Here is an 18,015-nt window from a genome sequence, read left to right on the forward strand (position 1 = left end):
TAACATTGTTTGAATTACACAAGTTCCTGATATTTTCTCTATAGTGAAGAAAATATAAAAATAGTATACTATCTTAATGTTCATTGAAAAAATGTATAGAGTGAATCAATTTATGTATATGAATTATAAGTGCTAAAAACAGCTAAAAAATGAAATGTGAATTTAGTCAACATTGGCAAAATACAAGTTGCAGGTATACTTGAAAGAGGTTGAGAGATACTGTTGATTAAGGAGGATGGAGAGGACATGTAAAAGCACTAGTGTCCTCATCTCAAAAATTGAGAAGATAGAAGATATGGTCTATGGTTGACAGAATAATAAACAATTCTAGTATGGTATTTGAATTTGCTGGGAAAATCAGTGCAGTTGTCAAGAGTAATATTATAAATAGATTTGTCCAAAACAGTACCATCCAGTTATCATGCTCTTTCACTCTCAAAAGTGTACACATTTAAACAATAATGTGATACTTTAGTTATAAGTAAGCTGAGATAGAGGAATAAATGGAACAGTTTGATATAAATGTTATTAGTGATCACAAAAATTTAAGTAGCCCCCAGAAAACTGAATATAAACATAAATATGAATATGAACATGAACATGGAGATCATAAACAGTATAATTGTTGGAATGGGATGCTTTTTATTTCAATTATAAAAATATAACTTTTGCTATTTATTTTGCTATTTTTGCTCTCTTTTTGCTATTCACTTTGTGTCCGGTGTAATTTTTAGTTTGATTTTAATAAAATGTATGATGGTAATTGTCAAAGATATAGAAAATGGAATTCTCAGGCACTGTTGGTACAAGTGTAAAATGGTACAACCAGTTTTGGAAAACTCCTGGTTAGTTTCTGCTAAGGCAGAATATAATTAGGTCTTATTTTTCAGAAATTCCACTCCTATATATGGAACACAGCTGAAATGGTATGAGACATGAACAAAAATATTTACGGGAGCATTTTTGTAATAGTCCAAAACTTTCAGCAATCAAAACTCCATTGACTGCAGAATAGAAAATAAACTGGGACTTCTCCATTTTATCACACATCATGGAGCAAGAGAAGGACCAAGCTAGAAGTACAGTTAACAGTATGGATGACTGTCCAAAGCATAATGTCAAGCGAAAGAAGCTAGACACAAGAGATCACATAATTTATTATACTGTTTCATAGTTCAACTAGGAAAAACTAATATGTAGTGTTAGACATCAGGATATGGTTCCTTTCAGAGAGAAGGTAATAATGACTGGAAAGGGACACAAAAGGTGCTCTTGCAGTGCTGATTATATTGTATTTCTTTATTTGGATAGAATTTATATGGATGTTTTTGTAATGTGATAATGATACATTGATGATTTGCATGCTTTTCTGTATATATGTTAAATGTCAATAAAATATTTATTTAAAAATATTAGTATGTTAAAAATAATATACTAATTTATACATAGAGAGGTGAACAAAGTTTTGAGGCAAAACGATAAATAAGTGCCTAGAAGTATGTTTGAGGGAATGACAAGAACAAGTGTTCCAGGAGGACAAGAAAGGGAGGGATGAGACACTAAACAGAGGGGATCATATTCAAGGAGAAATAATTGAGAAGAAACTACTTTTTAAAAAATTTTTCCACTTTTTTTTTATTGAATATAGTTGATATACAATATTATGTTATAGGTATACAATATAGTGATTCACAATTTTTAAAAGTTATACTCTGTTTATAGTTATTATAAACTATTGGCTGCATTCCTTGTTTGTACAATATGTCCTTGTAGCTTATTTTATACCTAATAGTATGTACCTCTTAATCCGCTATCCCCATATTGCCCCCCTCCCCTCTCCCCACTGATAACCACTAGTTTTTTCTCTGTATCTGTGAGTCTGCTTATTTTTGTTATATTCACTAGTTTGTTGTATTTTTTAGATTCCACATATAAGTGATATCATACAGTATTTGTCTTTCTCTGTCTGACATTTCACTTAGCATAATGCCCTCCAAGTCCATCAAGTTGTTGCAAGTGGCAAAATTTCAATCTTTTTCATGGCTGAGTAGTATTCCATTGTATATCTATACCACACCTTTATCCATTCATCTGTTGATGGGCACTTAGGTTGCTTCCATATCTTGGCAATTGTAAATAGCGCTACTATAAACACTGGAGTGCCTGTATCTTTTCAAATTAGCACCTCACACCTGTCAGAATGGCTATGATCAAAAAGAACACCAATAACAAATGCTGGCAAGGATGTGGAGAAAAGGGAACCCTCGTGCACAATTGATGGGAATGTAAACTCGTGCAGCCACCGTGGAAAACAGTATGGAAGTTTCTCAAAAAACTGAAAATAGAGCTACCACATGAACCAGTAATTCTATTCGTGGGTATGTATCTGAGAAGAAACTATTTTTAAATCCATCAGGGTATCAGTGGCTAAATTCTGATGAGAAAACAGATGGCCTGCAGAAATCCTAAAAACATCTTACTGGGAATTTTTCCAGAAAATATTTGATTCAATAATTTGATATGTTTTATTTTTTAGCTTTTTATTTTTACCTTTTTTGGATATAAAGAAAAACCAGAAACTTAGGCTTTCAAACTCTCATACCTACTCTGAAATGTATTACCATCAAATTTGTCAGTGTTCTTCACTCTTAGCCCCTCGGTGGGTCAGAAGGCTGTGGGAAATGAAGTTGAGAGTCTTGGCTCCATTTGTCACTGGCCTAATGAGGTGAGTGATAGACTTTGAAAAAGACCAGTGGACTGATTTCTTGGCAAGCAGCCATTACGAACTCCTCATTAGGGCGTCTCACTTAATCTCCCCTAAAGTGAGGTGACCTGAATTTTCAGTCTGACCGCTTATAAGTAACCTAGTCATGGGTTACTCTCAACTAATGTTTCTTAATTTCCTCTTTTCTTGTGGATTACAATAATTATGAGGTACATATGTATGTATTTCCTAAAAGGGGCAGTTTTCTCTCAGCTAAGTTGAATATGCAATATTTGTATCAGCAAAATAATCACTCAAGAGCATTCTCTTCACAGATCATTTCTGAATTTTTGGATGTTAGGAAAAAATCCTGTGATGAGGCATATGAACTAAGAAATTGGAAAGGTGTAATTCTTACCTCCTATTAATCAATTAGTAGTGTTTAGCTTTATTTTGTCCCCTCTGTGGTGCTGCAGTCCTATTCGGTCTGACAAGTAGGGTTTAAGAAACACAAAGTGTTTTAGTGAGTATTTCTTATGGCACTTATGTGTTATGTCAAGGTTTTTGATGGTTTTTTGTTGTTGTTTTGTTTTTTTGGGTTTTTTTTGCCATGCTGCGTGGCACGTGGGATTTTGGTTTCCCGACCCTGGATCAACCTGTGCCCCCTGCAGTGGAAGCACGGATTCCTAACCACTGGACTGCTGGGGAGTTCCCAAGATTTTCATCATGTAAAGCCATCTGACCAATGCCTTCTTACTTGTGGTTAAATCTGGTGACCATAAACCCTTTCAGATTCACGTTCCAATAACAGCAAAATTGTTTTTTTGCGTAATTCCTTATTTTTCTGATAGAAAAGTCCCCTTTATCAACCTTCCCCCCATTCCAAATAGATAACACTTGCCGTGGGAAAGAGGGAGGTCCAGAGGCATTAACTCAAGGTATGGATATTTGCATTTTCCTGGCATGGTTCCTGTATATCTACTTCCTTGTTACTGAGAGAATGGAATGGTTTTTTTTTTTTTTTTCAATACCATCTCCTCTCTCAAATAATGCAGTTTCACTTTGGTTGGAACCAATTCTTCCCCAGGACTCACTAGTCTTGTGGTAACTTCTCCTAGAAGTTTTAGTGAGGTTTGACCTTCTCTTTTATTTTCTGTACTAAACTATTCTGTCGTGCTGCCAGAGGCAGTTTAATAACAGGTGAGTTTTACCCCGGGCTGATTGTATTTCAGCAGAGGTTGAAGTGATCTCTGTATGTCAGGTTGTTAAATCTGTAAAAAGCTATGTGATTTTGCAAAATGAAAGTCAGTACATCAAGGCGATATAGTTCTCCTTTTTCTTTTTATGGACCTCTTCATATTTTGTTCTGGACAGCTCTGAAATACCAAAAGTGACTGCTTTTTCCCTCTACGCGTGTATGGCCATCAAATATGCAAATACAAAAATTGTCAGAGTAAAATATTCTTGTCTTAAGCTTTGCAACCTTTCCAAGGAACTTCATAATTTAGTACCTCCATGTGGACCTATGGGGGATTATTAAACTGCAATTTCACTGCTTTAAAATATATTCACAGTTAGCAATGTTCTGGAGATCTCAGGCTGATTTGTTTCTTCAACATCCAGTACAATTCAAAATACTTTTATTATATGTTAGTAGATATATATATATGTTACCCAAATTCTTTTCCTAAATCTGAATCATTTCAGACTTCCTACCTCTCTCAGAAACCTACTTAATACAACTCAGCCTTTCAAGAAATTTTGTATTTATTTGGTTACATTTTATATTCAAATGCATATACCATTTTGCTTACTTATTTGATATTTATTAAATCCAAATATATGCCTACTATGTAATCAGTTAAAGAATTGAAAAATGAACTATAAAATTACCTTGAAATGATAACACTTTCTATTTTGTTGAACTGTTTTTCTATTTTCTAATTGCAACATTCTTGGAATGCATGAAATCAATACACTATTATATCATATATTTGATAAGGACTACAATCCCTAAAGCCAGTGTTATGAATAGCAATTGATTGTCTGACTTTCTATATTATGATTTTGTACTTCAGAATATTTTAAAAAACCTTCATTATTATTAAAAGTTACACTTGGTTTCCAGAGGCATAGTGCCTCACCGTATTATAGGTTAGCACTTTATAATCTTGTAACTGAATTATTGCAGTAGTTCCCTAAAATATCTACCTAAAAATCCCATTCTTTGAACCATGGTGCAATGGACAACTTTAGGGTAGACCAGATATTTTATTATGAAAACTCCTCCCTTACTGGCAGGGCTAGACTCTAAGGAGCCATGTACCTGCTCAGTGGCCCTGCCTGTGATTGGTCCAACAGTGGACACAAGACAAAATTGGCCTATCAGATTCTCTTTCTGAAGCATTTTAAATGTTGCATGTAGAGACTTAGTACCTCAATCATTTTAATGACAGTTTATTAGAAAGTCATATCCATTAACTCTCACAGTTGAGTTCTTCACAATTTATATACTTCACAAGGCTTAGTTTTTCAGGTCATCCTTGGATTACATAATATACCTCACAACTTGGCCAATGTGTCCTTCTGCTTAGCCTAAGAAGAGTTGATTTTTTAATTTTAAAAATAAAGTTAAAATAAAAACACTCAACTCAAATGTATTCCCCTAATATTGCCATCAGAGTAATCTATTAAATAGAGTATTTCTCAACCAAGACTGTACTTCAGATAGGCTTGGATAACTTTTTTCAAAATACATATTCCTTGGTTGTATCTTCAGAGATTCTGATTTAGTAGATGAGGAGTAAGACACCATTATTCTAACATGTACCTGAGGCTATGGAAGACAAACTAAAATATGATTCTGATCATGTCACTCACTGCTTGTGGTTGACTTTAATAATGGCCACAAATCTTTGCAGCCCTCTCTTCAAGAGGTGGATCCCTCTTTGCAACCCCCAGAGCCATGTCTGTCATTGAGACTTGTTCTGACCAATAGGTGACCATGTGCCAATATGCATACATGGTATACAGTGATAAATATCTAAGTTCTTTAGCATAAAATGAAGACTACTTATTATTTGCCTCCTGATTTTTTTCTTTACCTCCATGGCCCACTATTGCTTGATGCTTACTTTATTTCCTAGTAATATCTCATAGCAAGATATTTATACCTTATGCTGTTTCCTCTAAACTAACTTTCCTTCCAACATTCAGTAGCTGAATGTTAGACATTCTTTAGACTCCTTGTTATTTCATCCAGAATGCCTTCCTTGAAACATGAAATTAGATGATGTGCCCCTTATCAGCCCTCACATATCACTTTGGTCTATTTCCATGTTAACACAGTGCACTATAATTATTTTTAAAGATTAGAATCTCCAGTTAGATTGTATCTCCTTAAGGACAGGGGCCATATTTATTCATTTTTCTGCCTGGCACAATGTGAATTATGTTCACTTAGTAAGTATTTGTTAAATGACACTATTATGGAATTTGTTAATCTGTAATCTAAGGTGTGAAGACAACAAAAATAGAGGAATGCATTTATATTTACTGAGCCACTGCTACAATCCAAGAAGTAACATGAGAGTTTCACATGATACCACATGTAGGATGAATATTCAAGGAGTTCTCTATATGCTATATGGCAGGACTGCTTAGCTTCTATTTCCCCTACATGTTTCACCTGAAAATACACTATTATTTCCCACAACCCTGCTGACTGGTGGCCTAGCATGAATCGCAAGGATCAAAGCATGTTAAGGTCTAATTGATTAACATATCAAGAAGCTGGCCAGAGCAAAACATTGAATACTTCTCTATCATACTAGAGTCCTGGAGGACTTAGCTCTCCCTGCTAGTTGAGTCCCAGCAAACTTCATCAAGGACCTACATGCTATCCTCAAAAGGATGGTGGAAGTTACCTTGAATTTGGAAAGGATGGAGAAATGGCAAACCATCTTTTTTTTTTTTTTTTTGGCCCTGCGGCTTGCAGGATCTCTGTTCCCCAACCAGGTATTAAACCAGGGCCACAGCAGTGAAAGCGCCAAATCCTTACCACTGGACCACCAGGGAACTCCCCAAACCATCTAGTGATTGTTGTTCAGCCACACGTTAAATTGAGAATTATATTTTCTGCACAGTTGACACACACACCAACAGATGAATAGACGAGACCATGGTAAAAGCTGAAAGCACCAATTAGAAATCTATGAGGCTGCCTTTGCGACAGGCTCATTTATGAACGGGACCTGGCCTGGCTGCAATAGGCAGACATGGTCATGGCAGCCATCCTTGTGTGTAGGCTATGAGCTGGGCCAGAGTGTGGCCCTCAATAAACAGACCCTGTGCCTGTTCCACCTGCAGTCTGGCCGAGGGCTTTCAGCCATGATCCAGGGGGCAGCAAATGCCTGGGTTCCAGGTGTGGAGCTACAAAGAGGGAGGCAGTGGAGGCCATGCTGGAGCCACACTGTGAAGCTGGTCCTCCCATACAGGTGGTTGCCTCCCCTGACCCAGCACTTGCCTCAACCCCACCTTATTAATTTTTTCTGATCACAGAAACAACAACAGAAACAAAACAAAATGCTAAAAACCCTTTTTGGCTTATTTTACTACTTCTGCTATTACTACTACTCTTAATGATAATCATAATTTTATAAAGCTGGAATAAAAGCTAAACTATATGATATGCTGGGGGGAAAGAAGCTCTAGGCTAGGACTACTCCAGGCACATTTTTATCTATGGTCAAGGTACATGAGGGCTAAAATATTTTAAAAATCAATTTCTAACAACAATATTGGTAAAACAGAGGAAATGGTTTAAAATGTAAAACTGATTGATTTATTCTTCAAAATCTATTTCTAATATACTATCATAAATTCTGAAAGTGTAAAAACTCCCCAGAAAAGGTAATTCAAATAGATACATTGGCATCAATTGCTTTAAGAATAAATATTCATTCACTCCCTAGGGCTGAGATATGGATAATACATTAAACTGATTGAAGGGCAATATTAATACTCATCTCATAAATATATGGTACTATAAATTGCACTTCTACAAACATTTAATAAAAGTTCACCATCAAAATGTTACTTTATCGGGACTTCCCTGGTGGTCCAGCGGTTGGGACTCTGTGCTCCCAGCACAGGGGGGTGGCCAGGGTTCCATCCCTGGTCAGGAAACTAGGTCCCACACGCTGCAGCTGAGTTCACATGCCGCAATTGAAAGATCCTGTGTGCTGCAATGAAGACCTCGGGTGTCGCAACTAAGACCCAGCGCAGCCAAAAATAGATGAATAAATAAATATTTTAAAAATATATTATTTTATTCATAATTCACATATTATTTTTTATTCAACTGCTAAGTAAGTTACAAAATCTTATATTCTTTGAGGGATGTAACTTGAGAGTATTTTTCCTAAGAAAGCGAAAGTTAATCTGCCATTTAAAAATATATATATATTCTCAATGATTATTTGGTGTATAATCTTTGAAGATTTAGTCTCTTCTCTTGAATTAAATGCTGTTATTGAATGTTTTACATTTAAATGCTCGTGTTTGCTATAGTTTCTCTGCAAGCACTGTTTTCCCGTGGGCATCAGCAGTTTGTTCCTGGCCAGTCAATGAGTATTTAATAATGTGTAACACACGGAATCTTATTTTCTCCATCTCTGAAATTAAAAGAAAAGTGAATGGAAGTATACTTCTTAACCCTACTTTTATAAAGACTAGGTATTATCCTTGTAATTCAATATCTGTATTGCACATCTAATGACAATCTAAATGTATGTATTTGTCAGATAACTGAGAATGTAAATTGTTTACATGCTCCAATTAACATTTAAATTGATGTATATATAATTTTTGGTCTTCTGAAATGAAAAATCACTAATTCTAACAATGATTTAAGGTAAGTTTAAACTCGTTCTATCAAGGAGAATCTTTTAGTATTTTATGGAAGAGTTTCAAGTCTGGTCGGGACATAGTTATGTTCCAGTGTATTAATGTGTACAAATAGAGATGATGTGTTTTGATAGTAAATCTTTTCAGTGGTTTTATAACTTATAAAATCCTAACTAAATATGCAACCATCCTTTAGAGAGAGACTAATTGAGAATTCATGAGCAACGTTTGTCAGCCAAGGTCCCTATGTCTCTTCCCTCTCTTACTGCAGACAATAGGTCAGGGGTTGCAGTTTTCAAACTGAAAAGCAAAAATGATAAAAACAACCCTCTAATAACCAGTAAGTTTGAAAATATGGAGCTACTTCCTCTTGAAAGGAAATATTTGTAACTTGCCTAAAAATATTAACACTACCTAAATTGCTTTTAAAGTCGGTATGTATGATTTAAGCCATCAGGCTTCATGTTCTAGAGCATAAACTTGCTTGGAAATTTATTTAGGAGGCACTAGAGGAGGATACTACAAAAGTTTAACTTGAAAGATTGGAAGGCTGTTGGTCAAGGACAGATCTTGGGAGGAAACTGGGAAGGAAGTTGGGGGACATGTTTTGCAAGAGTTTATAAAGAAGAATAATTTATCACTTACCTAATGAAAATAGAGCTATGTGGGAAAATGCAAGCAGATGATAAATGGAATCTAGATTCAGGTACTGGCTCCACAACTAATTGACTATGTGACTTTCAGTATGTGTATATTGGTTCCAGAACTCAGTTCCCTAATATCTTCTGTGTAAAATGAAGAAGTGGCCCTTGATTTATGTCTAAACTCCCTTCTAGCAATAACATTATCAGATTCTGTGAAACAAACATCAGTTCTTACTACATAATCTTTTGAAATTTTCTACATGTTAAGTTTGGATTTATTGACTGCCCTGTTTGTTAACTTATCTGAACAAATTCATAGTGATAGTGGATATCTAAGAGGTAGATTAGATGCATATTTCAACCAAACGCCATGAGAACATTTTAACTCTTTCCTCCTAGTTTTATAAAAAAAGAAAGCTACCATAAATCCTCACACCATGAAGTATTTTGTTACATAAAAAAGTTTTGGCTATCTCTGTAAAAAGCCTTCTCATGTTCTATGTCCTCCAGTATGATTATCTCTCTTTTGCTTCCAGACCCAGGGCAACTTGTCTCAGGAGCAGCAAAGAGGAGTCTAGTGGGAGAACCATATTATCACTTATCTGAATTCATGACCTCCCTTTCATGCTCCACTTTCACTCCCTTCCTCCTAGCCTTCTTTCAGTGTCCCTGCAACCCTTCCCAGATCTGTGCTATTTCTATTCCTTGACTGAATTTAAAGGAAAACAAATCAGAGACAATATAACTAAGTACCTAAACTACCAAGATAAGAATAAAATGCTAATGTTTAAAATAAATGAGATGGGATTTAAAAATAATACAATAAAGGATTCAAGTTCTTAAGATTTTTATTCTCAAATAAGATAGTTTTCCAAACATAACTGGATGGAAAACTATTATTCTTTTTTTGTTATCTGGTGATTCCATCTCCACTATAAGGATTCAATGCCCATTGAGGCTGGATCCTAAATTAATTGGTTATTTAGTTAATGAATTATTTATTAATGATAAATAACACAGCTTCCAACAAAATACACTGCTACCATATTTCTCTTGGAACTACATTATTTTATTTTTAATTGGTGAATTTTGAGTTAAGGAATGCAAGACCTTGGAAAATTTTGTGCAGAGAATAAAAGTGAAGAGAGTGATTTGGCAGGTAAACTTCTGTTGAACGCATGCATAGAAACAGATACTTGTAATACAAAGCTGTCAGTGCTCTCTAAGGGGTGTGGGTGAGGAGAGTGCTGATGTGAAGAAGCCTTCACCATAGGGTTGATATTTGGACTGAATCTCAAAGCATGGCATTATCGAGTCTTCTTTAGGACTAAGTGTGGAAGAAGGCTATTCCAAAAAAAGGAAATAGAAATATCCAAAGGCACAATGGCATCCAAGAGCATGATACTTTAGAACACTGTTGCTTTGGCTATGTTTAAAATAATATAAACAACCAGGTGGCAAATGAAGCTGGGATGAGAGTGTAAAGGGCCTAAACTATCACACTAAGAAATTCAGACAAGATCCAGACATCTGAAAGCTGTTGGATGTTTCTAAGCTAAGTTGCTACATAATTTAATCTTTGCTTTAGAAATAAAACTCTGGCAGTATGAAAGACAGACTGACTAAAGACGAGAATAGAAAGGACTGGGGCCAACTAAGAAGTGTTCACCATAATCCCAGGTGAGAAGAATAATTAGGCGTTTTACAAACTAAAATTTAGGAACTAATTCGGTTCAGTACTGGGAAGTTGGGGGGTTTCATAATTCAATATTACCTAAAATTTTGAGTTTTGCTATGATAGATGGATGCCATTGCCTAGGATTAAAAAATGGAAAGAAGGGAAAGTCAGAACTCTAGTCACGGTTTTCACATACTGATTTCCATAATGAAGATTAAAATGTGCTATTTAGGCTTCCGCCACCTTTCCAGCCCTCAGTCAGACGGGCGCGGAGACCCTTCTGGAAGTAACATCACGATGGCTGCCCAAGGAGAACCCCAAGTTCAGTTCAAACTTGTATTGGTCGGTGATGGGGGTACTGGAAAAACTACATTTGTGAAGCGTCATCTGACTGGTGAATTTGAGAAGAAGTATGTAGCTACCTTGGGTGTTGAGGTCCACCCCCTCGTGTTCCATACCAACAGAGGACCTATTAAGTTCAATGTGTGGGATACAGCTGGTCAGGAGAAGTTTGGCGGACTGAGAGATGGCTATTACATCCAAGCTCAGTGTGCCATTATAATGTTTGATGTCACATCGAGAGTTACTTACAAGAATGTGCCCAACTGGCATAGAGATCTGGTACGAGTGTGTGAGAACATCCCCATCGTGTTGTGTGGCAACAAAGTGGATATTAAGGACAGAAAGGTTAAGGCAAAGTCAATTGTCTTCCACCGAAAGAAGAATCTTCAGTACTATGACATTTCTGCCAAAAGTAACTACAACTTTGAAAAGCCCTTCCTCTGGCTTGCTAGAAAACTGATCAGAGACCCTAACCTGGAGTTTGTCGCCATGCCTGCTCTCGCCCCGCCAGAGGTGGTCATGGACCCAGCCTTGGCAGCACAGTACGAGCACGATCTAGAGGTTGCTCAGACAACTGCCCTCCCGGATGAAGATGATGACCTGTGAGAAAGCGAAGCTGGAGCCCAGCGTCAGAAGTCTAGTTTTATAGGCAACTGTCCTGTGATGTCAGTGGTGCAGCGTGTTTGCCACTTTATTATATAGCTAAGCAGAACATGTGCTTAATCTTTGGGATGCTGAAGGAGATGAATGGGCTTCGGAGTGAATGTGGCAGTTAAAAAAAAAAAAAACCTTCATTTTTTGGACCTGCATATTTAGGTGTTTTGGAACCCAGTTGTTTCCTCCTTGAGTTTCAAATAGAAGACTGCTGCGGTCACATCACAATGTTCAGTTTGTTACTGTCATTCCCATTCCTTTTCGTTTAGAATCAGAATAAAGTTGTATTTCAGATATCTAAGCAAGCGAACTCATCCCTTCTTTAAATGAGCATTTTAAAACCACTAATGGAGAATTGTGCCACGTTAATATTTGAATTGCCTTTGCTCTTACCACTTAATTTGAAGTCTGTTGGGTTGAAATCTTTAATTTTCTGTACATTTGAATCATTTCACACAAATGAAATGACAGGTCAAGAGTATTGTATTTGGTAAGTTAAGAGGTATAAATACTGTCAGTGCAGTTAGGCTAAAATAATGTCTACCCCCCCTGCCTTTTGGCCCACGCAGTGTCACCTAGGGAAGAGCTTGTTTGAGATTTATGTGACCTGTCAGAAAAAAAGTGGTACCTGTTTTAGATGTTCCTAATAGAGACTTTAAGAATTATAATTGCTTTTGTGGCAGAAGTGACGATGTTCTTATATAGAGCTTTTCAAAGTGTGACGAAACCATACAAACAGTTGCAGGAACTTGAGGGATGTCACATCTGTTAAAAATGAACATAAAGTGTGCATTTATTTGCTTTTTGTTTTAATGTTACATGTTTAATGTAAAGTTGGTATTCTAGAAGATGTTCCACGTTTATCCGCTGTTGTCAAGTACTCCCATGCTTTAAAGATGTCAAAGATTAAGGATTTCATTGGACACATGACAGCTTTGATGATTTTTCTGCCCCTAAAGAATTTTTTGTGGGCGGTGCAAGGACACAGGATGCTGCAACAGAGAAGTAGAGCTTAGGCTGGCTTCTCAGTGATGTGAAACAGACTGCCAAACTTTCAGTAGATTAACCACGGACCTTTGTATGGTTTCCACGTGTAAACATGAATTGAGTCCCTCTTGCCTGAGTTTGATCCTATTGACATTGTACTGTAGCAGTTAGAAATCAAAATTAGAGCTATTTTGCTCATGTAAGTACCACTGTACTATAGTTCAGTTCACCAAAGTTCTTTAGATGTCCAATTATCCTTAAGTGATTACTTTCCTACCTAAAAAGGTAGGGAAGGGTCACTTAAATATATGGAAAAATGAAATTTAAAGAGTAAAATTGGGTAATTTGTTAAAATATTGAATAAATATTAATAGATTCACTTAACAGATTTGAATTGCTGTATATGCTATGCTATATATTCAGAACCAGATTTTAACAGATGGGAAGTTTCTTCCCATGATCCGGATGAGATCTTTCAGATAATTTACATGAAGGATATGTGCTTGTAACCTTATGTAGAATGTGAGTATGACAAATGTTCTGAATCTTAAATGTAAGAGTTAAATTTTGAAAGCTACTTGGAGGTGGGAGAGAATTTACATCACTCGGAAGAAAATTTGCAAAATATATTGCTTCTACTTCGCTTGGAAAAAAAATGTGCTATTTAAGTAAGAAAATAATTCTGTTTTTATAATCAACCTATAGCTGTATCTTAAATTCACTAATATAATGATTCCTCTCTGTTTACCAATATAACCTGTCATTACAGGCATGCGTATGCTAAATAAAAGTAGAATTTGTCAAGCCCTGTTAGGCATTATTGGAGAGTAAAGGGTAGTGTTCATGTCTTTGAAAAAGAGTGTTTTCTTTGATTTTTAAGGACAGCTGAATGTACTTCAAGTGTGGCAGTGCATTAATAGAAGCTCTAAAATCTCAGGGATAGGAGAAACTTTGTTTACATTTTCTAGCTAAGTGCCCTGCTGGGCACCCAGATTCTTTTCAATAATGTTTCCAAAAGAAAAGAAAAGGGAGAGAGGTAGAGAATTAGAAAGGAAAAGAGTGTGTGTTGGGGCAGGGAGAGGTTGGGGAGGGGGGCAGGAGAAAGGAAAGAAGGAACTGATTAGGGGAGAAGAGAGAGATGGAGGTTGTAATTTGGACATGTTAGCCCCTTGTGATGAAGAATAATTGTTAAACAGGGTGCACTTTCTATCTGCTTCTTTTTTCTTGTGCATCATTATAAGATGTACTTTTGTATATGGCTGCATTTGAGCATCTACTTCAAGTTGGTAATTTTTGAAAAGTAAGCTTATTTCAGCAGATTTTGAAAGCATTCACTTAATGTCTGCAAATCTTATTAAAAAGTTTTATTCTACTGCATTTCAAATTCAAATTCTTTTGTAATAACAAATGCAAAAAGTAATCATCTATTTCAATTATTTCCTTAGGATATATTTGTTAAATAGTAAAATAAGGCTAATTTTCTTATGGGAGCTGGTTAAGCAGAATTGAAACAAAGCTAAATAGTGTCATTATGATCTTGCCATTCTGGCTCATTCTCACTGCTAAGAAAATGCATAGCCTTCATTGACTTTAGGCTGAAATTTCTCTTAAGTTTTCTCTATACTAAAACTGAAAGCCTCTGAAAGGCAAAGTGGCAGAGTAAGTTGGGATAGCTACATTCACATTCAAGTGAACTCCAGAGTATCCTCAATGAGATCATCACACAATACATCACATTGACAAGATTCACTTAGATCTGTCTTAAGAAAGGCATTCAAATAGAATAGCAGTTTATGATTGAGGAGTATTAGAGGGGGAAGTTGTGATCACAGCATGGGGTTTGCTTTGCTTCACCTAGGGAAGTCCAAACATGGATTTAACTCCATGGTTGAGAAAAAAAGAGAGCAGCTTTAATTTGCTGGAAGAAACCAACACCTCTATTTTGGTCTCCATCAAACCCTGAGAGATTAAAGTTCCTGTTCCAGCAGTTCATCTAATGGACTATAGTTCACAAAGCTCTGCTTTTTATGCCACTGCCTTTAAAGTTTCTAAGATGATAGCTTTAGCAAGAGGTAGCTATTAAGGGTGCAGTGTAGGTGTTTTGTCTGACATGGACAGTCTTATTTGGAATCAGTTTCCTTTGATGTAATTCCAAAGGAAGATTTATCTTTAATGGGAATGCTAGATCTATTTTTTAGTGCAGAGCTCTTTTTCACTCTTATAAGGAGAATAATAATCTGTAGTGTAAAGGAATGAAATTTGAAGCATATTACTTTATGGTAAGAAGCAGACTGATTTATAGATAAGAAATTTTGGAGAGCTTTTAAAACTAATTTCATGAATTATTTTAGGCAACTTAGTGTATGTTCATTATGGTAGAATAGTTTATATGTGCCTTGCCTGTTCTCATATAAATATAAGAAATGTTTTAATTGTAGAGAATGATTTATTATATATCTCAAATATGTATACACATGTATGGCATTATATATGATACTTTAGTGCATGTGTAATTATATCATATATATTGCATTACTATATATACAATGTAGTGTATGTATACAATGTAGCATATATGTATGTGCATGTGTATACTGTATACAGCTAAGGCCATTTTCCTCTACTCTTTCCTCTAATATTCTTTCCCTAAGCTAAGGATGTTTGCTACACTCTTCCTGTGTCTCTTAATAATGGTTCCTATGACCTCATAGGATCTTTACCTATTTTTATGTAGAGTGGCTTTAAGAAGGAAGGCCTGGTCTCTTTACCACTGCGACCTCAGAACCCTTCACAATGCTTTGTCATTTACTGGGTCATCAACAATAGATACTTGAGTATATCAATAATACAGATAAATGGATAAATACATGGTATATGAATAGTTTTATGTGTGTATGTGTGTGTGCATGCACGTGCTCAAATATATAGAAATATATGAAAAAGGAACAGAAATTAAGTATAAAAATAGTTTACATTGGCTCATAAAATGGCCATAACCAGAGACTAAAATTTACCATTTAATTATTTTTTTAGTTATCAAAAGTTTAAAAATCCATTAAAGGTTATCAAGAAAGAAAATCTCTTTATATAAAGGTGACCCAGAAACAGACCTTTCTGTATAGAGGTGACCTTATTCTACAATCAAATTTAAGCTATCTAAAAAGAACGTATTAAAATCAAATGATTTTCAACAAGTGTGCCAAAAATTATTCTGTGAAGAGAGAAAAGCCTTTTCAAGAAATGATGCTCGGAAAACTGGCTATCCACATGCAAAAGAATGAATTTAGACCCTTACTTAACACTGTATACAAAAAGTAACTCAAAGTGGATTTAAGACCTAAATGTAAGAGCTAAAACTAGAAAGCTTTTAGAAAGAAACATAGGGCAAAAATGTCACAACATTGAAATAGGCAATGATTTCTTAGATATGACACCAATAGCACATGCAACAAAAGACAAATTAGACAAATTGGGCTTCATGAAAATTAAAAACTTTTGTTCCTCTAAAGACACTATCAATGGCATAAAAAGACAATTCACAGAATGGGAGAAAACATTTGCAAATTGTATATCTGATAAGTGATTAATATCTAGAATGTATAGAAACTCTTTAAACCACAAAAAACCAAACAACTTTATTTTAAAATGGGTAATAGACTTGAATAGACATTTCTCCAAAGATATACAAATGGCCAATAAGCACATGAACAGATGTGCAATATCACTAACCATTAGGAAAATGCAAATCAAAATCACAAAGAAGTATCACTTCATACACATTAGGATGACAACTCTTTAAAAAAAAAAACACAGAAAATCACAAGTGTTAGTGAGGATGTGGAGAAATTGGAACCCTTGTTCACTGTTAGTGGGAATGTAAAATGGGATAGCCACTGTGGAAAGCAGTATGGTTGTTCTTTGAAAAATTAAAAATAGAATACCATATGATCCGGCAATTCGACTCTGGGCACATACCTAAAAGAACTGAAAACAGAATCTTGAAGATTAATTTGTACATACATGTTGACAGTAGCATTATTCAAAATAGCTAAAAGGTGGAAACAATCCAAGTGTCCATCGACAGATGATCGATAAGTGAAATATGGTATATACATACATTGGAATATTATTCAGCATTAAAAAAGAAGGAAATTCTAACACACGCTACAACATAGATGAACCTTGAGGATATTAGGCTTAGTAAAATAAGCCACTCACAGAAAGACAAATTCTCTCTGATTCCACTTACCTGAGAAACCTAGAATAGCCAAACTTGAGACAGAAAATAGAATGGTTTCTGCCAGGGGCTGGAGAGGGGCAGAATGAAGAGGGGCAGAATGAACAGTTATTGTTTAGTGGTATAGATTTTCAGTTCTGCAAGATGAAAGATTTCTGGAGCTGGATGGTGGTGAAGGTTACACAGCAATAGGAATGTGCTTAATACCATTGAACTATACATTAAAAATGGATAAGATGGTAAATTTTATGTTGTATGTATTTTGCCACAATAAAAATAATTGGATAAAAAAGCTATCTGTGTCTTTGTGAAATATTGTTATGGATTTGAGACCTACTTTTCATTTTTGGAATAAACTTATTTATTAGTCATACTTAAGTATGATTCTGTACAATCACTTCCTTCATCGACATAATGAAGAATATAGTGTCTTGTCATGAGTGGCATGTTATGATGGGAAAGTGCTGCAGTAGAAGTCAGCAAATGTGTGTGTACCTTCTGAATGACTCTAGCTGGTCATTTTGTATCTCTGACTCCATTGGTTGAATAATAATGAGTTTAGATTTGCATTAACTTTAGTATTCTTTTTCAGATCTGTGTTACTAGGTCATAACTAATTTTTTGGTTGGACTAGGTTAAATCTGAGATAGCGAAAAAACTTATTCTGAAAAGAATAAATCATAGCAACACAAATAGGAAAGAGATTAGCAGAATGGTCACTTCATGCACATTTTCCATTCAATTCTTTTGCAATTTACATAGAAAACAATGTACAAGAGATATTCTCACATGTGAAGGTCTAGATGCAATAAAAGCAAAGAGGACATGAATTTCCCCTGCACTTTTTAGCCCAGTTCTTCCC

The 18,015-nt window shown here is 35.4% G+C and overlaps 1 protein-coding gene across 1 annotated transcript; it reads left to right on the forward strand.

Annotated features, from left to right (window-relative positions):
- Window positions 1–11,171: 11,171 nt before the first annotated feature.
- On the forward strand, window positions 11,172–12,230 carry LOC130844149 (GTP-binding nuclear protein Ran). Its single transcript, XM_057720348.1, has one exon. The coding sequence runs from the start codon at window positions 11,231–11,233 to the stop codon at window positions 11,879–11,881; it is 651 nt and encodes a 216-aa protein (XP_057576331.1). The 5' UTR covers window positions 11,172–11,230; the 3' UTR covers window positions 11,882–12,230.
- The last annotated feature ends 5,785 nt before the right edge of the window (window positions 12,231–18,015 follow it).

This window comes from Hippopotamus amphibius, chromosome 1 (assembly GCF_030028045.1).
Source record: "Hippopotamus amphibius kiboko isolate mHipAmp2 chromosome 1, mHipAmp2.hap2, whole genome shotgun sequence".
In the NCBI taxonomy this organism is placed as follows: domain Eukaryota; kingdom Metazoa; phylum Chordata; class Mammalia; order Artiodactyla; family Hippopotamidae; genus Hippopotamus; species Hippopotamus amphibius.